At 42.7% G+C, this 18,183-nt stretch overlaps 2 protein-coding genes across 2 annotated transcripts in view; one reads left to right on the forward strand and one right to left on the reverse strand.

Annotated features, from left to right (window-relative positions):
- The window catches only part of HIGD1B (HIG1 hypoxia inducible domain family member 1B), a 32,868-nt gene extending 20,525 nt beyond the window's left edge, over nucleotides 1–12,343 (forward strand). Inside the window, exons 3-4 of the mRNA XM_073607722.1 lie at nucleotides 945–1,079; nucleotides 9,051–12,343. Coding sequence (XP_073463823.1) covers nucleotides 945–1,079; nucleotides 9,051–9,145 — 230 coding nt within the window. The 3' untranslated portion in view covers nucleotides 9,146–12,343. The remainder of the gene's footprint in view (nucleotides 1–944; nucleotides 1,080–9,050) is intronic.
- A 20-nt stretch (nucleotides 12,344–12,363) lies between these two features.
- EFTUD2 (elongation factor Tu GTP binding domain containing 2) overlaps nucleotides 12,364–18,183 on the reverse strand; it is a 57,095-nt gene continuing 51,275 nt past the window's right edge. Inside the window, exons 25-28 of the mRNA XM_073607719.1 lie at nucleotides 16,451–16,545; nucleotides 16,217–16,370; nucleotides 15,727–15,834; nucleotides 12,364–12,748 (exon numbers count right to left, since the gene is read on the reverse strand). Of these exons, the coding sequence (XP_073463820.1) occupies nucleotides 12,653–12,748; nucleotides 15,727–15,834; nucleotides 16,217–16,370; nucleotides 16,451–16,545 (453 nt within the window). The 3' untranslated portion in view covers nucleotides 12,364–12,652. The remainder of the gene's footprint in view (nucleotides 12,749–15,726; nucleotides 15,835–16,216; nucleotides 16,371–16,450; nucleotides 16,546–18,183) is intronic.

The following is an 18,183-nucleotide window of genomic DNA, read 5'->3' on the forward strand; positions in this document are numbered from 1 at the left end:
GTGCGGAAGCGCTGTATACACCGCCCCTGCCCATTGAAATGAATGGGCAGCGCTGCCGAAGCACCTGCAAAGCACTTCGGTAGTGCCGCAACACGAGCGCTGTTAACCCTTTATTCGGCCGCTAGTGGGGGGGGTTAAAAGGGCCCTGCTAGTGGCCGAAAAGCGCCTCTAAAACTAGTAGTGCTTTACCACTAACGCCCCCCCCCCACCCCAGTGTGAAAGGGGTCTTAAGTGGTTGTATACTCTTATTTTTAAATTTTACCTACAGGTAAGCCTATAATAAGGCTTACCTGTAGGGAAAAAAAATATCTCCTAATTCCCCTTGCTATGAGCCGCTGACTGCAGCGGCGCATGCGCACAGGGGATTCTCGGCTGAAGGCCCGGCAACTGACCTTGCCGGGAAAGAAATCTGCCGCGCGCATTGTCAGCGGGTATACAACCGCTTTAAAGTATAACTAAAGGCAAAACTATTTTTCTTTAGTTTTGGATAGAGTGCAGAGGGATTAGAACGCTTGCCAATTTTATTGCGGCCTGTGCATCTGTTGAAAAAGTGACTAAAGGTCCGCTTTAAGAAGATCCACCCTCTCTATTTGTCCTGTTTACCATTATCACTAAAAATTAAAGTAAAAAGAAAATCCCAAATTTTGGGTTGTCCACAGAAAAGCCTTCCGTTCGGGACACTAGTTCTGGTGTCCTAGGAGTCCCTAAGGGATTCCCTTAAATTGCAGGGATTTCCTCTCACTTCCTGATTGGCTATGGGACAGGAAGTAAAGGGAAATCTCCGCAATAGGACACAGATAGTAAAAAAATAAAAAAAAATAAACAGGGGTTATAAATAACCTTCCCGTGCTCTATACAAAATGAAAAAAAAAATAGTTTTGCCTATAGTTCTACCTTAATAAAACCATGTCAGTAACCTGTTCATTGATTCTTCTATTCTACAGGCCTGGCTGGCTTTTTCGTCATAGTAGCTTATGGCCTTTACCGTCTGAAGGAAAGGGGCAACATTAAGATGTCTGTTCACCTGATTCATACACGGGTCGCTGCCCAGGCCTGTGTCGTAGGAGCCACTGCTCTGGGTAAGCATGTCTAGAACAAAGTCATAGTAAAAAAATATGATCTCAAAGGAATCTGTATTATTAAATGTTGCATATATATATATATATATATATATATATATATATATATATATATATAGTGCAGCACTATTCTCATACAATCAGCTCCCATGTGCATACAATGCATCACACTAAATGTATCTGTGACTTAATAAAACAAAAATTGAAAAGTACAATAAAATAAACGTTTAATCAAAGTCTTTGTAATGTGTAATTATTCACCGCTGTGCTCCTCAACAACCTTCTCATATAAAGCACAATTCACCTGGTTTCCACCCCCAGGTTAACCCCCCTGGCGGTATTCCCGAGTCTGGCTCGGGGTGGATTTTTCAATACCAAAAGCGGTATCCCCTAGCCAGACTCGGGATCGCATCGCAGGATCCAGGAAGAGTTTACTTACTTTGTCCCCTGGATCCTGCAATGTCTCTCCGCTGTGATCGGCGAGCCACCATGTCTCGCTCGATTCATAGTGCCGAGCTCCGTTCTCTGTGAGCGTTGCGACGCACGGGGATGGAGTTCGGTGGCAAATTCAAAAAGTGGAACACACAGTATAGATACAGTATACTGTAATCTTACAGATTACAGTACTGTATCAAATAATTACACATCCCCTTTGTCCCTAGTGGTCTGCCCAGTGTCCTGCATGCAGTTTTATATTATAAAAACTGTTCTTTCTGCCTGGAAACTGGAGATTGTCCATAGCAACCAAAACTGTCCCTTTACATCAAAAGTGGCTTTAGACCAGCTATAAAACAGTGATAAATTAGAATCACTTGCAGAATTGAGTGATAGTGATTTGTGGGAAAATCCGTCATCAAACACTGAAAGTAACGAAAGCGACAATTCTGCAACTGAGCAAATTTCAGTGTTTTTGATTTGATTACATTATTGAATAATTTTTATTATTATTATATTATTATTTGTTATAATTATTTATTATATTATAATTTATGATTTCGTGTTTCAAACTTTATCATACCCGCGATGTCTACTAGACTCTGGTTTGGACAGATTTAAGTGAATTATTCCTAAGAATTACAGGCCTACAATATAAAACGCCAAATTTCTGTGCAAAATAATGATACCGCTTTCAGCACCAAAAATCTGAAATAATCATACCGCCAGGGAGGTTAAATGTGCTCTCCCCTCACTCCTATTAATCACAGGCTTTTCTTTATTACAACTCCAGCCAATCCCTCAGGGATGTATATCTCCTCTTTTATCCTTGGATATGGTTTTCCTCTCTCAAAACCTTTTCACATTGGCTGCATGAAATTGAAAGGCAACTGCATAGTGCTCTCTGCATAAATAATTTAGTAAAATACTCCCATAAAATTTCACTTACAAGAAGTTATATAAAAAAACAGCATTTCTTAATATCTCGCTCGTGAGCTCACCACAGCACTCAGGTTCTCAGTGATCACGTAACGTTTCAGGGCTGGGCTCCTCCCTGCTTTACACGTGTCGCCAATAGGATAGCTTCTTCAGTAGGATGGAGCAGCTCAATCACCCCAGCCCTTTTATCAGTTATCATTGGCATGGGAACCTAACAGCGTCTCCTCTGAAGTCCTGAACTTATGTGTACCCGCCCACCTCATCTGGGTGACGGAACCTACATATACTCCCCCACTCTTTGTCCCATCCGCTACAATATATGGCACACATAATAAGGAGAGAGGTGAAAGCACAATTCACCTGGTGGTGGAAACACATGCTTTATATTAGAAGATTGTTGAGGAGCACAAGCAGCGGATTAATACACATTACAAAGACTTTGATTATATGTTCATTTTATTGTACGTTTCAATTTTTGTCACAGATTAATTTAGTGCAATACATTGTATGCACAGTGGAGCAGATTTTATGAGAATATCGCTGCACCATTCATATATGCAATTTTCTATTTGTTTGGTGTCGTGAATTGCTGATAGGTGTACAGCAGCTATTTCATATTTTTAGATTTCATATTATTATTATTATTCATTATTATTTAAATTATTATTATTGAGATTTATGTATGTTTTAGTATACAGGTCACTGATTTAGTTGGTTTGTGTTTTAGGATACCAGGTAGCGCTGATTGTTTCACTTTATTTATGTATTAAAGTGTTTGTAAAGTATTTTTTTTTAAACAACAAACATGTCATACTTACCAGCCCTGTGCAATAGTTTTGCACAGAGCAGCTCCAATCCTCCTCTTCTCATGTCCCCTGCCAGCAGTCTTTGCCCCTCCCCCTTGCTGAGTGTCCCCATAGCAAGCCATTTGCTATGGTGGCACTCATGTGTGCTCGCTCCCGCGCCGCCTCTCTGTGTCCATAAGACACAGAGAGCGCGGCCCAGCCCTGCCCCCTCCTTACTGGTTGCATCTCAGCCAATGAAAAGCGAGAAACCCAGGGGAGCCTCGGCTCTCATGCACATCATTGGATCAAGATCAGGCTAAGGTAAGTATAGGGGAGAGCTGCACACTGAAGGTTTTTTTTACCTTTATGCATAGAATGCATGAAGGTAAAAAAAGCTTTAGAACCACTTTAAATATAGAGAAAGATACCAATGTAGTTCAAGGGCCCAAATAAAGAACCACAATCAATTGCCATTCACTATATGATCAAAACATTTGTGGACACCTGACCATTAACCCTTTCATGACTAAGCCTATTTTTGAAATGTGGTGTTTACAAGTTAAAATCCATATTTTTTGCTAGAAAATTACTTAGAACCCCCAAACATTATATATATATTTTTTAGCAGAGAATCTAGAGAATAAAATGGAGATTGTTGCAATATTTTATATCACACGGTATTTGTGCAGCGGTGTTTTAAATGCAAATTTTTGGAAAAGGGACACTTCCATGAATTTTAAAAAATCCAAACAGTAAAGTTACCCCAATTTTTTGTATAATGTGAAAGATGATGTTACGCCAAGTAAATAGATAACAAACATGTCACGCTTTATAATTGCACGCACTCGTGGAATGGCGACAAACTATGGTAGCTATGAATTTCCATAGGCGATGCTTTAAATTTTTTTTACGGTTACCAGGTTAGAGTTACAGAGGAGGTCTAGGGCTAGAATTATTGCTCTCGCTCTGACGATCGCGGCGATACCTCACATGTGTGATTTGAACACCGATTACATATGCGGGCGTGACTTCCGTATGCGGTTTCCTCGCTGCGCGAGCTCGCGGGGACGGGGGCGCTTTAAAAAATTTTTTTTTTTTTTTCATTTATTTTTAGACTTATAAATTGTGTTTTTAAAAAAAAATGTTTTTTTTTTTACTTTTATTGCTGTCACAAGGAATGTAAACATCCCTTGTGACAGTAATAGGTGGTGACAGGTACTCTTTATGGAGGGATCGGGGGTCTAAAAGACCTCCGATCCCTCCTCTGCACTTCAAAGTATTCAGATCGCCGAAAACGGCGATTCTGAACACTGTATATATTTTTTAATTCGGCGCCATTGGCAGCCGAGTAAACGGGAAGTGACGTCGCTTCCGCATTTACATTGAGAAGGCTGGAACGAAGCCGCCCACGGCTTCATTCCAGCCCGCCCACAGCCGCCGGAGACAGCCGATTGGACACCGGGCTTCCCGATCGCACGGGAGGCCCAGTAAGAGCGGCGTGAGGCGGCGGGAGGGGGGGATGTCCCCTCCCGCTCCTCCGGTATAACAGCCGGGCGACTTTTACCCGCATCGGTTGTTATATACGGGTAGCCGATCGCCCGCTCTAAACAACGGTACCGGGATGATGCCTGCAGCTGCGGGCATCATCCCGGTATAACCCGGAAAGCTGAGTACGCATATCTGCGTACGGTCGGCGGGAAGGGGTTTTAAACCTACAGTACAATATATGAGCTTCTTGGACATACCACTCCAAAACTATGGACATTAAGGCTTCACTCACATCAATGCAGTTTGCTTTTGAGCGTTTCTGCAGTGCTTTTTTGTGTTTTTTTTTTACAGCAATTTGCATTTTTTATGCTTGTTTTTGGGAAAAAATTGTTGTTATGCAGATTAAAAAGCGCAAATTGCTGTAAAAACGTACTACATGCTTTTCTGCAGCTTCTCCATTGAAGTCTATTGAAACAAAAACAGCACCGTTTTGCATTTTAAAAAGTCCCTGACCCTTTCCAAAAACGCAGAGGCACAAAAATGCATTGATGTGAACATGTTCTATAGGAACCCATGTTAAAAAAAATGTAATGCAAAAAGCATGAAAAAAAAGACGCATTGATGTGAATGGAGCCTTAGATAGAGGTGACCCCTTATGTGACTATAACAGTCTCCACTTCTCTCAACTGGCATTTTCCAAAGGCTTGACCTGTCCATATGTGAGATCAGGTAGTGATGTTGGAGAAACTTGACTCACAATCTGCATTTCAATTCATCTTAAAAGTGTTCAGTAGAGTTGAGTTCAGGACATTCGCGTTACTCTACGTCAAACCAAAGTTATGGATCTGCTTTTTTACACCTAAACGCAAATATTTGGAGAGGTTTCCACATACTTTTGTCATATAGTATCATTTTCAATTTATTAAAAATGGACTCCTCTATCAGCTTAGAATTATATCTGAGGTGCCAAAAAAAGCCCCCTATGATCTGGAAGTAGCCTATTTAATGTAATCCAACAGCATTATTGTACAATTGAATTTATCCTTGCGATCCAGCGCTACCTCCCGCCAACCCATCTGTAACAAGAAATAGAGCCGAGTACAATGCACAGGCATATACTGTATGTCTGTGAAGGTTCTTATTTATCCTAATCATGATATAGCTATAGTAGTTAGTCACATTCAACTGGACATGTTCTATAATGTTGAAGACATTTCACCACTCCGAGAAGATTTTTTCAGTTCTAATGCTTCATTAGGCAAAAGTTTTCAAAATTACAGAACAAGTCCAGCTGAATGCAACTACTACTAGCTATATGTCTAGATCTGTAATATGTTAGGATAAAGTCAAAGCCTATCTCCACATTGGGTCAGCTGGACGCCCTGCATTACCGCAGTATAGTACCAGCTCACCTTTGCTTTGTTTGCAAAGATGGAGCGTGAGTAAGATGAAAAGGTCTGATCTATTAGTTCCCCTATAGTACACATCTGCAGCAAGCTCAAGACCCATCTCTTCTGAAGACCCAGATGGACACTGGCGGCAAAAGTGCCTTGAGGCGATTTAGTTTGCATACGTAGCGCTATATAAGTTATTCATTCATTCAAGATGCAACGATCCACTGCACAAATGCATATTGCTGTATGCATTGCATTGCCCTGCCTTGAAAAAAAATGTGCAGGATCTATTTCTTTCATGCATTGAGGTGTGTTTGCATCCCATTAATTTTTAATTGGCTGTCTAATGCAACAGGCCTCAACACACAAAAACATGTACACTGCAGCACAATGCATTATGGTGTTAATAGGCTTCAAGGGTAATAATAATTAAAGGGCTAAAACAGTGTTATTCAAGCTGGGAAAATGACTTTGTAAACAAGTCAAGGTTGTTTCTGGCTGCACAGTTAGCCACAGGGCAAAGCAGGAGATAGAGGAAATCAGGACAAAGCACAGGTTTGCTTTAAGGAAGGGTTGGGGTTACATGGAGGGCTAGTGTGAAGAGGACTGTGTTATGCCGCGTACACACGGTCGGACTTTTCGTCTACAAAAGTCCGACGGACGCTGACGGACCAAAGCCGGCTGACAATCCGATCGTGTGTGGGCTTCCCCGGACTTTCAGCAGACTTTTCCAGTCGCAAATCTGACGGACTTTAGATTTGGAACATGCTTCAAATCTTTACGTCGTAACTCTGCCGGACCCAGAAATCCGCTCGTCTGTGTGCTAGTCCGACGGACAAAAACCCACGCTAGGGCAGCTATTGGCTACTGGCTATCAACTTCCTTATTTTAGTCCGGTGTACGTCATCACGTACGAATCCGTCGGACTTTTGTGTGATCGTATGTAGGCAAGTCCGTTCGTTAGAAAGTCTGCCGCAAGTCCGCCAAAAGTCCGTCGAAAGTCTGTCGGACGGGCTGTCTGACTTTTGTAGCCGAAAAGTCCGACCGTGTGTACACGGCATTACAGTTTCTGCCCACTCCAAAAATAAAGAACATCTCATTTTCTGATGTGTTGGCAACGATGACATGTACATTCCTTCCTGTATTTAGCATCTTGATATCTATAACGTGTCGGAATTCAGAAACACCAATATGGCTAAGTATAATATTGTTTTAGAAGTATATTGTGTGGTTTGCTGACTATAGGAAAATATTCTTGTGTATGTGACAATACAGCAGCCCTCAGGCCAAGCGGTTCTAGAGATGGTTTTCCTAGAAAAGCATAAAGCATGAGCTTGTATTCCAAGGAATGTCAGGGGATTACAGCGCTGGGAGCAAGGACATGGGTCCCGGGAAGATAAGACTAAGAGACAGGGAAGGAAACATAGCATAAATGATCTGAGCAAGCTTTAAAGTAGTGCAGAGGCCTGGAGCCAGAGGACCCCTTCTTCCCCATGGACAATTAGCAGCATTCTTGTTGACTAGATTACCATAGATAAAATGCTTGAAACATTAGGCTCTATGCTAATGCCTGGGAAAAGCCGTGAACCAATTTCACAAGCAGGTGGGAGAATGCTTGGATTTCTTGTATATTTGACCATGTTTTAAAGGAAGCAATGTTTACATCTCTTTTGCAAGATTTAGAAATCAATAGCGGGCTATAGAGTGAAACAAAAATGAGTGTGTGTGTGTGTGTATTTAAAAACACACACACACACACACACACACAGTATCTCACAAAAGTGAGTACACCCCTCACATTTTTGTAAATATTTTATTATATCTTTTCATGTGACAACACTGAAGAAATGACACTTTGCTACAATGTAAAGTAGTGAGTGTACAGCTTGTATAACAGTGTAAATTTGCTGTCCACTCAAAATAACTCAACACACAGCCATTAATGTCTAAACCGCTGGCAACAAAAGTGAGTACACCCCTAAGTGAAAATGTCCAAATTGGGCCCAAAGTGTCAATATTTTGTGTGGCCACCATTATTTTCCAGCGCTGCCTTAACCTTCTTGGGCATGGAGTTCACCAGAGCTTCACAGGTTGCCACTGGAGTCCTCTTCCACTCCTCCATGAGGACATCATGGAGCTGGTGGATGTTAGAGACCTTGTGCTCCTCCACCTTCCATTTGAGGATGCTCCACAGATGCTCAATAGGGTTTAGGTCTGGAGATATGCTTGGCCAGTCCATCACCTTTACCCTCAGCTTCTTTAGCAAGGCAGTGGTCATCTTGGAGGTGTGTTTTGAGGTCGTTATGTTGGAATAATGCCCTGTGGCCCAGTCTCCGAAGGGAGGGGATCAACCTCTGACGCTGAGCATGTGTACTCAACTTCTTTGGTCAACCATGGTGAGGCCTGTTCCGAATGGAACCTGTCCTGTCCTGTATGGTCTTGGCCAACATGCTGCAGCTCAGTTTCAGAGTCTTGGCAATCTTCTTATAGCCTAGGCCATCTTTATGTAGAGCAACAGTTCTTTGCCATGAGGTGTCCTGTTGAACTTCCAGTGACCAGTATGAGAGAGTGAGAGCGATAACACCTAATTTAACACACCTGCTCCCCATTCACACCTGAGACCTTGTAACACTAACGAGTCACATGACACCGGGGAGGGAAAATGGCTAATTGGGCCCAATTTGGACATTTTCACTTAGGGGTGTACTCACTTTTGTTGCCAGCAGTTTAGACATTAATGGCTGTGCCAGTCTAGCTGCAATTAGAAGATCTGCTTTACATTGCAGGTTTGTAGCCAAATTGGTATTAAAACACTTTGCAACAGATAACTGTTGTGGAAATCTAATTCATATAACCTTAGGCAGATTTTGTCATAGCCCAGTTGGGTGTTTGCATGTGCTGTATTCAACATTTGTTCTGCTTATCCCCAGGGACAACCTACACAATGTACAAGGAATACAGACAGCGGCAAAAGGCAGAGAGGGAGGCCATGCAACGAATCGAAGGAAACTCTACCAAGGAATAGATTATACAACCAACTATCACGGGGAACCAACACTTGTATTTTTCATCTGATTGGTTACTCTCAATTTACAGTCTTGCAATGCTAGAATATAAAACAAAATATATTCAACACACTTACCATAAAGATCATTTTCTCCTTCTCCATTGTACATTCTAACACACTGCAGCTATCCAAAATGATATGTAGCAAAGATCTGTGTTTGCTGACCAGCAATAAAAATTAAGACTATAAATGTACCTTACTGCAGATTTACTGCCCTTTTGGAGAAAGATATATTGGTTAGATGCAGAAAAGTGGATCCAATCCAATGATCTTGGATGGAGAGACTATGCTGATTTACTTGCGATCACTGACATATGTGACTAAAAATATAATTGCCACAACGCAGACAGATGATACGTGAAGCCTGAAAAGACTTCATGCCCTCTTTGCAAACACTGTAAGTACAGAAAAATACATGTTGATGTGCTAGAAATCATGTGAGCTCCCAACTTCCTGATGCTGACAATGCTGCACTTAAGATGGAAGTTCACCCTAAAACTAAAATCTCTAAATCTACTGCCAGCCACATTCTAAGACTAACCTATCTAGACCTGTAAAGCAAAAAACGGTATATATACCTTTTCTGAAGCCGGTCCGGTCTCCATTGGCAGAAGCTGTGTGTAGGATACAGCTGACAACGTCTGGGAAGTGACGTCACCCATAGAATTGGGGCTTTTGTTGGCGGCTGCCTCTTCTGCACACGCCTCAAAACACAGAAGCCGCCGCTGACAGCTCAGCGTGGAACTGGACCGGCTTCAGAAAAGGCATGTATAGCGATTTTTTCTTTACAGTGGATAGATTAGTCTTAGAATGTGGCTGCCAGTATATTTAGAGTTAGTTTTAAGCTGAACTACTACTTTAAATCCTAAGCATTGTGGTCAACCACACTTGGGTTCTCCTCTGCTAGACTACAGAACACCTCCCTTTATTTTATTGAAATGAAAAGAGGGGGAGGTGTACCTGGGCAGGTTTGACAACACTGCTTGCAGAGATGTACTGAATATTTATTTTTTTTGCTGAGGACTAATTTAATTGTGAGCTGTATGATTACAGATGGCACTTAAACACTGCACACAGTAGAAGTACAAATCGACAGTAAGGACCTGTGTGGATAGCATTAGCTTCAGTTTGAGATGCTTCTGAATTCATTGTCGGATGCATTTGACCTACAATTGATTTCCTTCTGACCTGCATTTCACATGCTTCAAACTAGTTTTGCATTCCCAATGACTTGTATAAAATTGTAAATCCAGTCTGACGCAAAAGCATGTCTGTGCCTTCAGCAGCAGGCACTTCTCTAGAAATTTAAGGAAATTCAACATGAGAAAATATGGAGACGACTACTACTGCTTATCTCTCCTTTGGTAAGTTCCCAGTGCATGGCTGCCTGCACATACAGCCTCTCTTGATTCAATGGTTTGGGTCACTGACTTAGAATAAGTATGCAGACAGGGACTTCTGAGCTGCATAGTTGTGTTGAGTTGGTGACCAAGAGGGTTAGAATAACATGCATGGTAACTAGCAATTGCAGAAGTTGGTAAACATTTGGCATCCCTGGTCTTTAAAGTGGAGTTCCGCCATAAAAAAAAAAAAAAAAAATGTAAAAGTCAGCAGCTACAAATACTGCAGCTGCCGACTTTTAATATTAGAACACTTACCAGTTCAGGGCGCCCGTGATGTCCTCACCCGAAGCCGATCTGTCCCTCGGCTCCCAGGTGGAGGCGCCGGCATCTTCAATAAGGGAACCAGGAAGTGAAGGCTTGTGGCTTCACAGCCCGATTCCCTACTGTGCATGCGCGAGTCGTGCTGCGCATTCCTCACTGGTCCCTGCTGTCTTCTGGGATCTGTGTGTCTCCCACAAGACAGCGGGGGAGGGGGGACAGAGGAGGGGCCGGACATGGCGTAGATCGCCACGGAATCTGCAGCGATCTATTGCTGGAAGTGGGAGCAAATACCTGTATTATACAGGTATCTGCTTCCCCCCTCCCCCCTGAAAGGTGCCAAATGTGACACCGGAGGGGGGGAGGAAACGGAAAAGCAAAAGTTCAATTTTTGGGTGGAACTCCGCTTTAATGACAAGTTTTCTCTAAAATAATAAAAAACCATCAGGATGAAAAAAACAACCTTTACTGCACTACTATCCCTAATCTAGTGCTCACCCAGCACACAGTAATTCTTTTCCACTACTAGATTTTCTCAATATTCTGGAATGAATGACAACAGGCTGCATTCAACCCACCTCAGTGCAGCAGTAAGAGTCTGCCAACTGCCACCACCAGAGGAGAGTTTGAATATATCACAGAACCAGTTAGAATAACCTTGGTAAAAGTATGCATAATTTGATAAAAAAAAAATAGGGGGTCACTTCAAACTGGTGTACAATATATTAAGTTTTCTGATGATTTCTTGACTGAATTTCTCTCCTTTGACACAATGGGGGAAATTTGTTAAAACTGGAGCACACAGAATCTGGTGCAGCTGTGCATAGTAACCAATCAGCTTCTAACTTCGGCTTGTTCATTAAGCTTTGACAATATGCCCCCGGTCACACCGGTGCGACTTGTCATTCGATTTAACAGTTTCAAATTGCATGACAAATCGCACCCTATTGTCCGCATTGGAAGAGGTTGGTGCGACTCCAACTCCTTCAGAGTCGCACTGATTTTGAAACTAGTTCCTGCACTACTTTTTGCAAGTTCAGGTGCGAAGTAGATGAAGTAGCACAGATGTCTTCCAAGTGGCACCTGAAGTAGCACAATTACAATGTCGTGATCGGTGTGAACGGAGAGTAAAAACTAGAAGCTAAATTGATTACTATGCACAGCTCCACCAGATTCTGTGTGTTCCAATTCTAGTAAATCTCCCCCAATAATTTCTTTTGCCCCTCACTGACAAAACCCTAAGAGGAGGAGAGGGCATACAAGACATCAGCTCTTATGACTGGGCATTACCGAGTAAACCAATATTACTACAGAAGTTTACATGAGAAACTTTAGAAGAATGCCACTGTGTATGAAAGCAAATCTGCCTTGGATTGTGACAATTGCATCTAATATATTTAGTTCTGAAATGTTTACATAGGCATTTGAGTTTTGCAATCTGTATATACTTTCCATGTTTAGTGATCTTTAAATAAAGCCTCCTAGTGTTTTATGAGCAGAGATTGATTTTCAGACAGTAATCCAACAATCTGTAAAGTTTATTTCATTAACTAAAAATAAACAGTATGTACACATCACAAGAAGAGCTCCAATGGTAAAAAAAGTCATAGTTCTGTGAAAAGCACAACCAGCAGGGGGGGCTCTACTGACTCACTGAGAGAACAAGTCCAGGGCTGCAGAGGGTTCCATGGTGAGTACTCACTACACTGCAATAATAATGGCTGTCCTGGAATGTTGTTTGTGGCGGGCTGGTGTTGTTGGTTCAGAATGACAGGTATCTGGGGGTGACAGCTGCCTCTTAAGCTCACATGGGATAATTCAGGACCACATCCTGTTTGGCCAACTCCAACAACATAGGATCGTCGAAAAACTTGCTGATGCTTACGTCTTCACTCAGGCCCTGAAATATGGAGACAGCATATGAGTAACTAACGTGCTGTGTAATAAGTCATCACAAATGGTCAATAGTTGGCTGACATGTAACAAAATATGGCCAGACAACAAGATGAAAAAAAAACCTGCACTTTTTAAGTGGCATGCTTCATAAATGAGCTTAGTACTTCGAAGCCAGTGGCGTGCTAGTAAAATGAACCGTCTGTGTGAGGGAAAAAAAGCCAGGCATAGAGATAAGTCATGTGACTTATCAAAGTCGTGTAAACCGCTGGCTCTCCTCCCACTAGCCATGATCTGCCTGAATTGCATAGAGAAGCACAGCATCCCAGTCATGACATCAATGGGTCTACCATAAGGTAAGCAATGAAAACAAAAGTTATACAGTGGAACCTCGGATTGTGAGTAATGTGGTTTATGAGCGTTTTGCAAGATGAGCCTTTTTTTAATTTTAAATCCTGACTCGGTTCGCGAGCGTTGTCTTGTGAGCGTTGTCTCACAAAACGAGCAGGATTCAAGCCTCTGTGGTGTGCAGTACCGCATTTGGCCAGAGGTGCGGGAACACTGGTGATGCTTGGAGACCTTCGGAGCTGCTCGGAGACACTCGGAAAGTGTTTCTGAGCGTCTCCAAGTGTCTCTGGCGCCCCCCCCCCCCCACCTCTGGCCACATGCGGTACTACATAGACAAACAGTGGCTGTGGAACGAATTATCTGAGTTTCTATTGATTCCTATGGGGAAACTCGATTTGATATACGAGTGCTTTGGATTACAAGCATTCTTCTGGAACGGATTATGCTCGTAATCCAAGGTACTACTGTATTAAAAAATGTCATTAGCATAATAATGAGGCTGGGAAGGAGGAACCAGGGAAAGCAAAATATAACCAGATTAAACTCCAGCTTTTAGACCCCTTTCACACCAAGGCGCTTCAAAAACGCCCTAAAAACGCCATAGCGTTATTACCGCGTTTTTACAGCGTTTTAGGGGCGTTAGCGGTAAAATTAACGCAACGCTGCAGGCGTTTTAACAGCGTTTTTCAAGCGTTATTGAAGCATTGGCGTCAAAGAACAACTCCACCTCCCTACATCACTTCCTGTGTACTTCCTGGTATCTCGTTGAGGTGAAAGAGGGTAAATAAAGAAGATGGAGTTCATGGAGCTGTTTTTGTTATTTGTGCTACTCTATTGGGAGCATATCCACCAACAGAAGCAGCACCGTCGCTATTGGGTTCATCCCATCCTCCAAGCGCACACCTCAATTGGACAATTGGCATTGCTATACGAGGACTTGAGAGTGCACCCAGACAAGTTCAAAAATTATACTCGGATGAGCATTGCAACGTAAGTATCTATATCCTAATCCCACATCCCTAACCCCGCTCCCACTAGTCCCAAATCCCTAACCCTAATCCCGCTCCCACTAGTCCCAAATCCCTAACCCTAATCCCGCTCCCACTAGTCCCAAATCCCTAATCCCGCTCCCACTAGTCCCAAATCCCTAACCCTAATCCCGCTCCCACTAGTCCCAAATCCCTAATCCCGCTCCCACTAGTCCCAAATCCCTAACCCTAATCCCGTTCCCACTAGTCCCAAATCCCTAATCCCGCTCCCACTAGTCCCAAATCCCTTTGATGGTCTGTTTAATCATTCTGACCTTCCCACAATTTCAGTCCTGTTGTTGTAGATGCCCTCATTTCTGCTTGCAATGTTTACCTTTTTGTGAGATCATGTGACTTTTCTACAGCTCAGGGCGGATTATAGGCGTTTTTACAGCGTTTTCAATTCATTTCAATGGAGAGGGGCGTTTTTGAAGCGCTTTTTTCAATGCCCAAAAGCTGCTCCAAAGATGCTGCTTGCAGGACTTTTCTCAACGCCCCACCAGCACAACGCCTCAGTGTGAAAGGGTCCATTGAGATGCATGGGGAGCGTATTATGAGCGTTTTATGAGCGTTATTTTTAGCACTAAAATGCTGCAAAAACGCCTTGGTGTGAAAGGGGTCTTAAAGAAATGTCCTTGTTGCACACAGCAGCTGAATCCACCTTCCAAGTGTACAGAGGAATAAAGAAATTAGAATTTTATTGCTGCAGTTCTTACACCCTGTAATATTTTTGGGACAGGAAGAGAAAGAACAATTTTAGCAAGCAAAAACGTCTGCCTTTTACAACTTTACTATTTTTAGATTTACCAATAACAGCACAAGCAGCTTCTTTGGTGAATGATGAGACAAGGGAGATTAAAAGTTAAAGCAGAACTATACTCACCTCCACTCCAGTGATGTGATGTCCTGGAGCTCGCTCACTGGCCGCTGAAATCTTCGGCCGGTATTCCTTCAGGTTCCTGATCTTTGACTGCTTTAATTGGCCAGGTCAAGATGATGTCACTCCCATGCATGCACTCATTCATTGCACGCATTCCTCTTGGCAGATGCCAAAACTGTACACTGAGCTGCGTGTGCACAGCTCAGTGTGCAGTGCGGACAGGCAGGTAAGAAACGTTAATGCAGAAGAGTTATAGCATACCTTTTCAGCATTAAATTGGTTCTAGGGGCATTAAGGTAAAAAACCTTCTGTAAGCAGTTCCCCCCAGCAGCCCACTTTATGAGCCGGATCTCGATCCAGCAATGTGCACAAGAGCAGCGGCTCTCCCGACTCGCTCCCTTCTCACTGGTTCAGACAGAGCAGAGAGAGCCATTGGCTCCTGCTGCTGTCAATCAGTCAGTGAGGAGGGAGCGGGGATAGGGCTGAGCCAACTCTGTATGTCTTATAGAGACACAGAGCGGGGCTCGGTAGCGAGCATGCACGAGTGCCACCATAGCAAGCTCAGCAGCGAGAAGGAGGCACTATAACAATCCTGCCTGTACACCATTGATTATACTAAAGTTACACTTTAAACCACATACAGCATTTAAACAAAGCAAAGTCAGACTGAAGCTGAGATTAGAGGAGTAATAAAACAATCAGTCATTGTGCTCCAAACAATTTACGTACCTTTCTACGCCTTGTCTTAATCATGAACTCCCTGGCGAGGTGAGGTGCTGGCTGGGGCTCCAGAGGTCGGATGATGATGCTTTTGTCCAAGGGGTCACCTGGCACAATCTGGCAGTGGAATACAGTAAATCAGTAGGTTTGACCATAATGTGCAGAATTCCAAAATGAGTACTACTGAGATTACTTAAGCTTGCGATACCCTGATCAAGATTTAGCTAGTTCAGCAGTGTGTAGCAGTTCCTGCTCAACAGAAAATTGTTTGATTACTGTTGGAAAAATTTTCTCGATCAGTAGCTGCAGAACACACCGATCAATGAATTCTGACAGCTGTGGATTGCACTGTCAGAAAACAATATCTTGGCGAGGGAGATTCCTCCATTCACCTTGTTTGTGTAAACAGAGGAATCTACTAGCTTTCTTTCTTTCAGCCCGCTGGCTGAAAAAAAAAAATAACAGTGAATGGTCTGCTGTGTGTATGGTCCCAACTTACCTGCCAGTGATGGAAAACAGACAGGGAGAAGGCCTGTCCCTGAGTATGTGTGCGCAGATCTGTCTCAAAACCAAAAGAATCTATAGCAGGGATGAATGCTTTAATGGTGTAGAGTGGGGATCCAGGTATAGGGGCATCCTGTGTGACGTGGCCTCTGTAAGACAGAACCAGACAATTTATAAAAGAGGGACAATGAATTTATTGGATATATAGACAAAAGTATCAGACACCCACCTCCTCCTGGCCAGCACAGTATACACAGCAGAGACACAGTCTGCTGGAGCTTGCACTTCCACAAAGTAATACGGCTCCATGAGACGGGGTGTGGCCTGCAGGAAAAAGCATCATGTTGTTATCTTGCTCATCATTAACTGAGGTTTCTTTCGTTCCTCAATATAAAAATTGCCAGTTCCTGTACCTGATCTTCATTATTGTCATGATGGAAGAAGCTGACATGGACTCAGAGAAGTATATTCTGACACACAATGCTGCCTGGCCCAGTCCTTATGAAGCTTCTTCCATATCTGTGTGTGGCCAGGCACCCTCTGATGTGAGCCCATATCACAAGGTCCTGCTCTTTCATATGCAAGGTGAAATCAGCAAGGGAACAATTGTCCAAATAGAAAATTAGCGATCCACAGAAAGAGTTAGACTTTAGCTCTCTATCTACTGAACAGCTACAAGCCTGAATATAAAACACCAAAAAGGAGCGCTCCTTTTTTGGTGTTTTTATTACAATTCCTCATAAGTTTCATATGAGTTTTCTGGAGCTGCTTCCACTGTGGTGTTCTTCCATACTCTTCATCCATTTGGAAGGTTTAAGTGAGCCTGGTCTCGTTTTTTTTTTTTTTTTTTTTTTAAACAAATCACATTCACATTTACAGTGAATGTGCTTTCAGGGCAAGGTGGGGTTTGTCAACCTAACAGCCTACTGTAGCTATGGCATGAATCTCTTTCCGTTTAGACCAACACAGTGCCAGATACAATTGAAGTGCCAAGTTTCCAGTATTCAAGTGCTTAAGAAATGTGTTGCCCACAGTAATCAATTAGAGTAGACTAAAGCATTCTATAAACCTTCTAGATTATCCACATCTCCCACATTATAAATGCTTCAAGGCCATCTAATGGCAGAGATGTTTAAAAAAAAAACTGACACTTGTGATGTGCTGAAGAGGACTGGACACACACAGCTCTTAAATATATTTTATAACTTCCTGACTGTCAGGCCACACCATGTACAGAGACATCAGTTTTTCTGCACGCGTTCTACAAGGGCTCAAAGGAAACAATCGTTCTCTATGTGCCCTGTTCACGCCACAACATTGGTATCATGTGCAGATTTTTTCTGTGCAGGAATCTGCATTGTGTATGCAGTTTTCTGCATGGGAAAAAAAAGCTGACATGACATCAACATTGTGGTGAACAGGGCACATAACCGACGGACATAAAAACTGATGTCAATGTGCATAAAAAAAAAACTAAAACGCGCATGAAAACTGATGTAAACTCGTGTCTCTGCAAGTGAATTCTAGGCAGTTTTCATACACATATGGTGTGAACAAATCCTTTGAGACCTCATAAACAGACCCAACTGAAGTGGTCAAGCTGTCCCTGCCCTTTTGTGTAAGTAATGATCATCAGAGGCAGGGGTCAGTTTTTCCTCTATTTTGGCAGTAAACCTTTATTATGGGAGGTGAATGCTCTTAGCATGTGGGTGCATACAAGAACTAGAAGTTGCTTTACCCACCAGTTGGCAGGGTGGTGCGAGAGGCTATGCACTCAGAGGCTGGTCTCTCAGTGCCATCTGTAAATACAATTCAAATACCCTACAGTTCTATGTCCCTCACTGAGAAAAAGCTTTAACAGCATAAGACAATCAATTTGTCAGAATAAGCATATAACGACAAGTGTTTCCGGCTCTTCCAAAGCATCTGAGAAAAAGGCTCTTGATTGTTTGGCTAAATTAA

The sequence above is a fragment of the Aquarana catesbeiana genome, linkage group LG12, assembly GCF_042186555.1.
Source record: "Aquarana catesbeiana isolate 2022-GZ linkage group LG12, ASM4218655v1, whole genome shotgun sequence".
Taxonomy (NCBI): domain Eukaryota; kingdom Metazoa; phylum Chordata; class Amphibia; order Anura; family Ranidae; genus Aquarana; species Aquarana catesbeiana.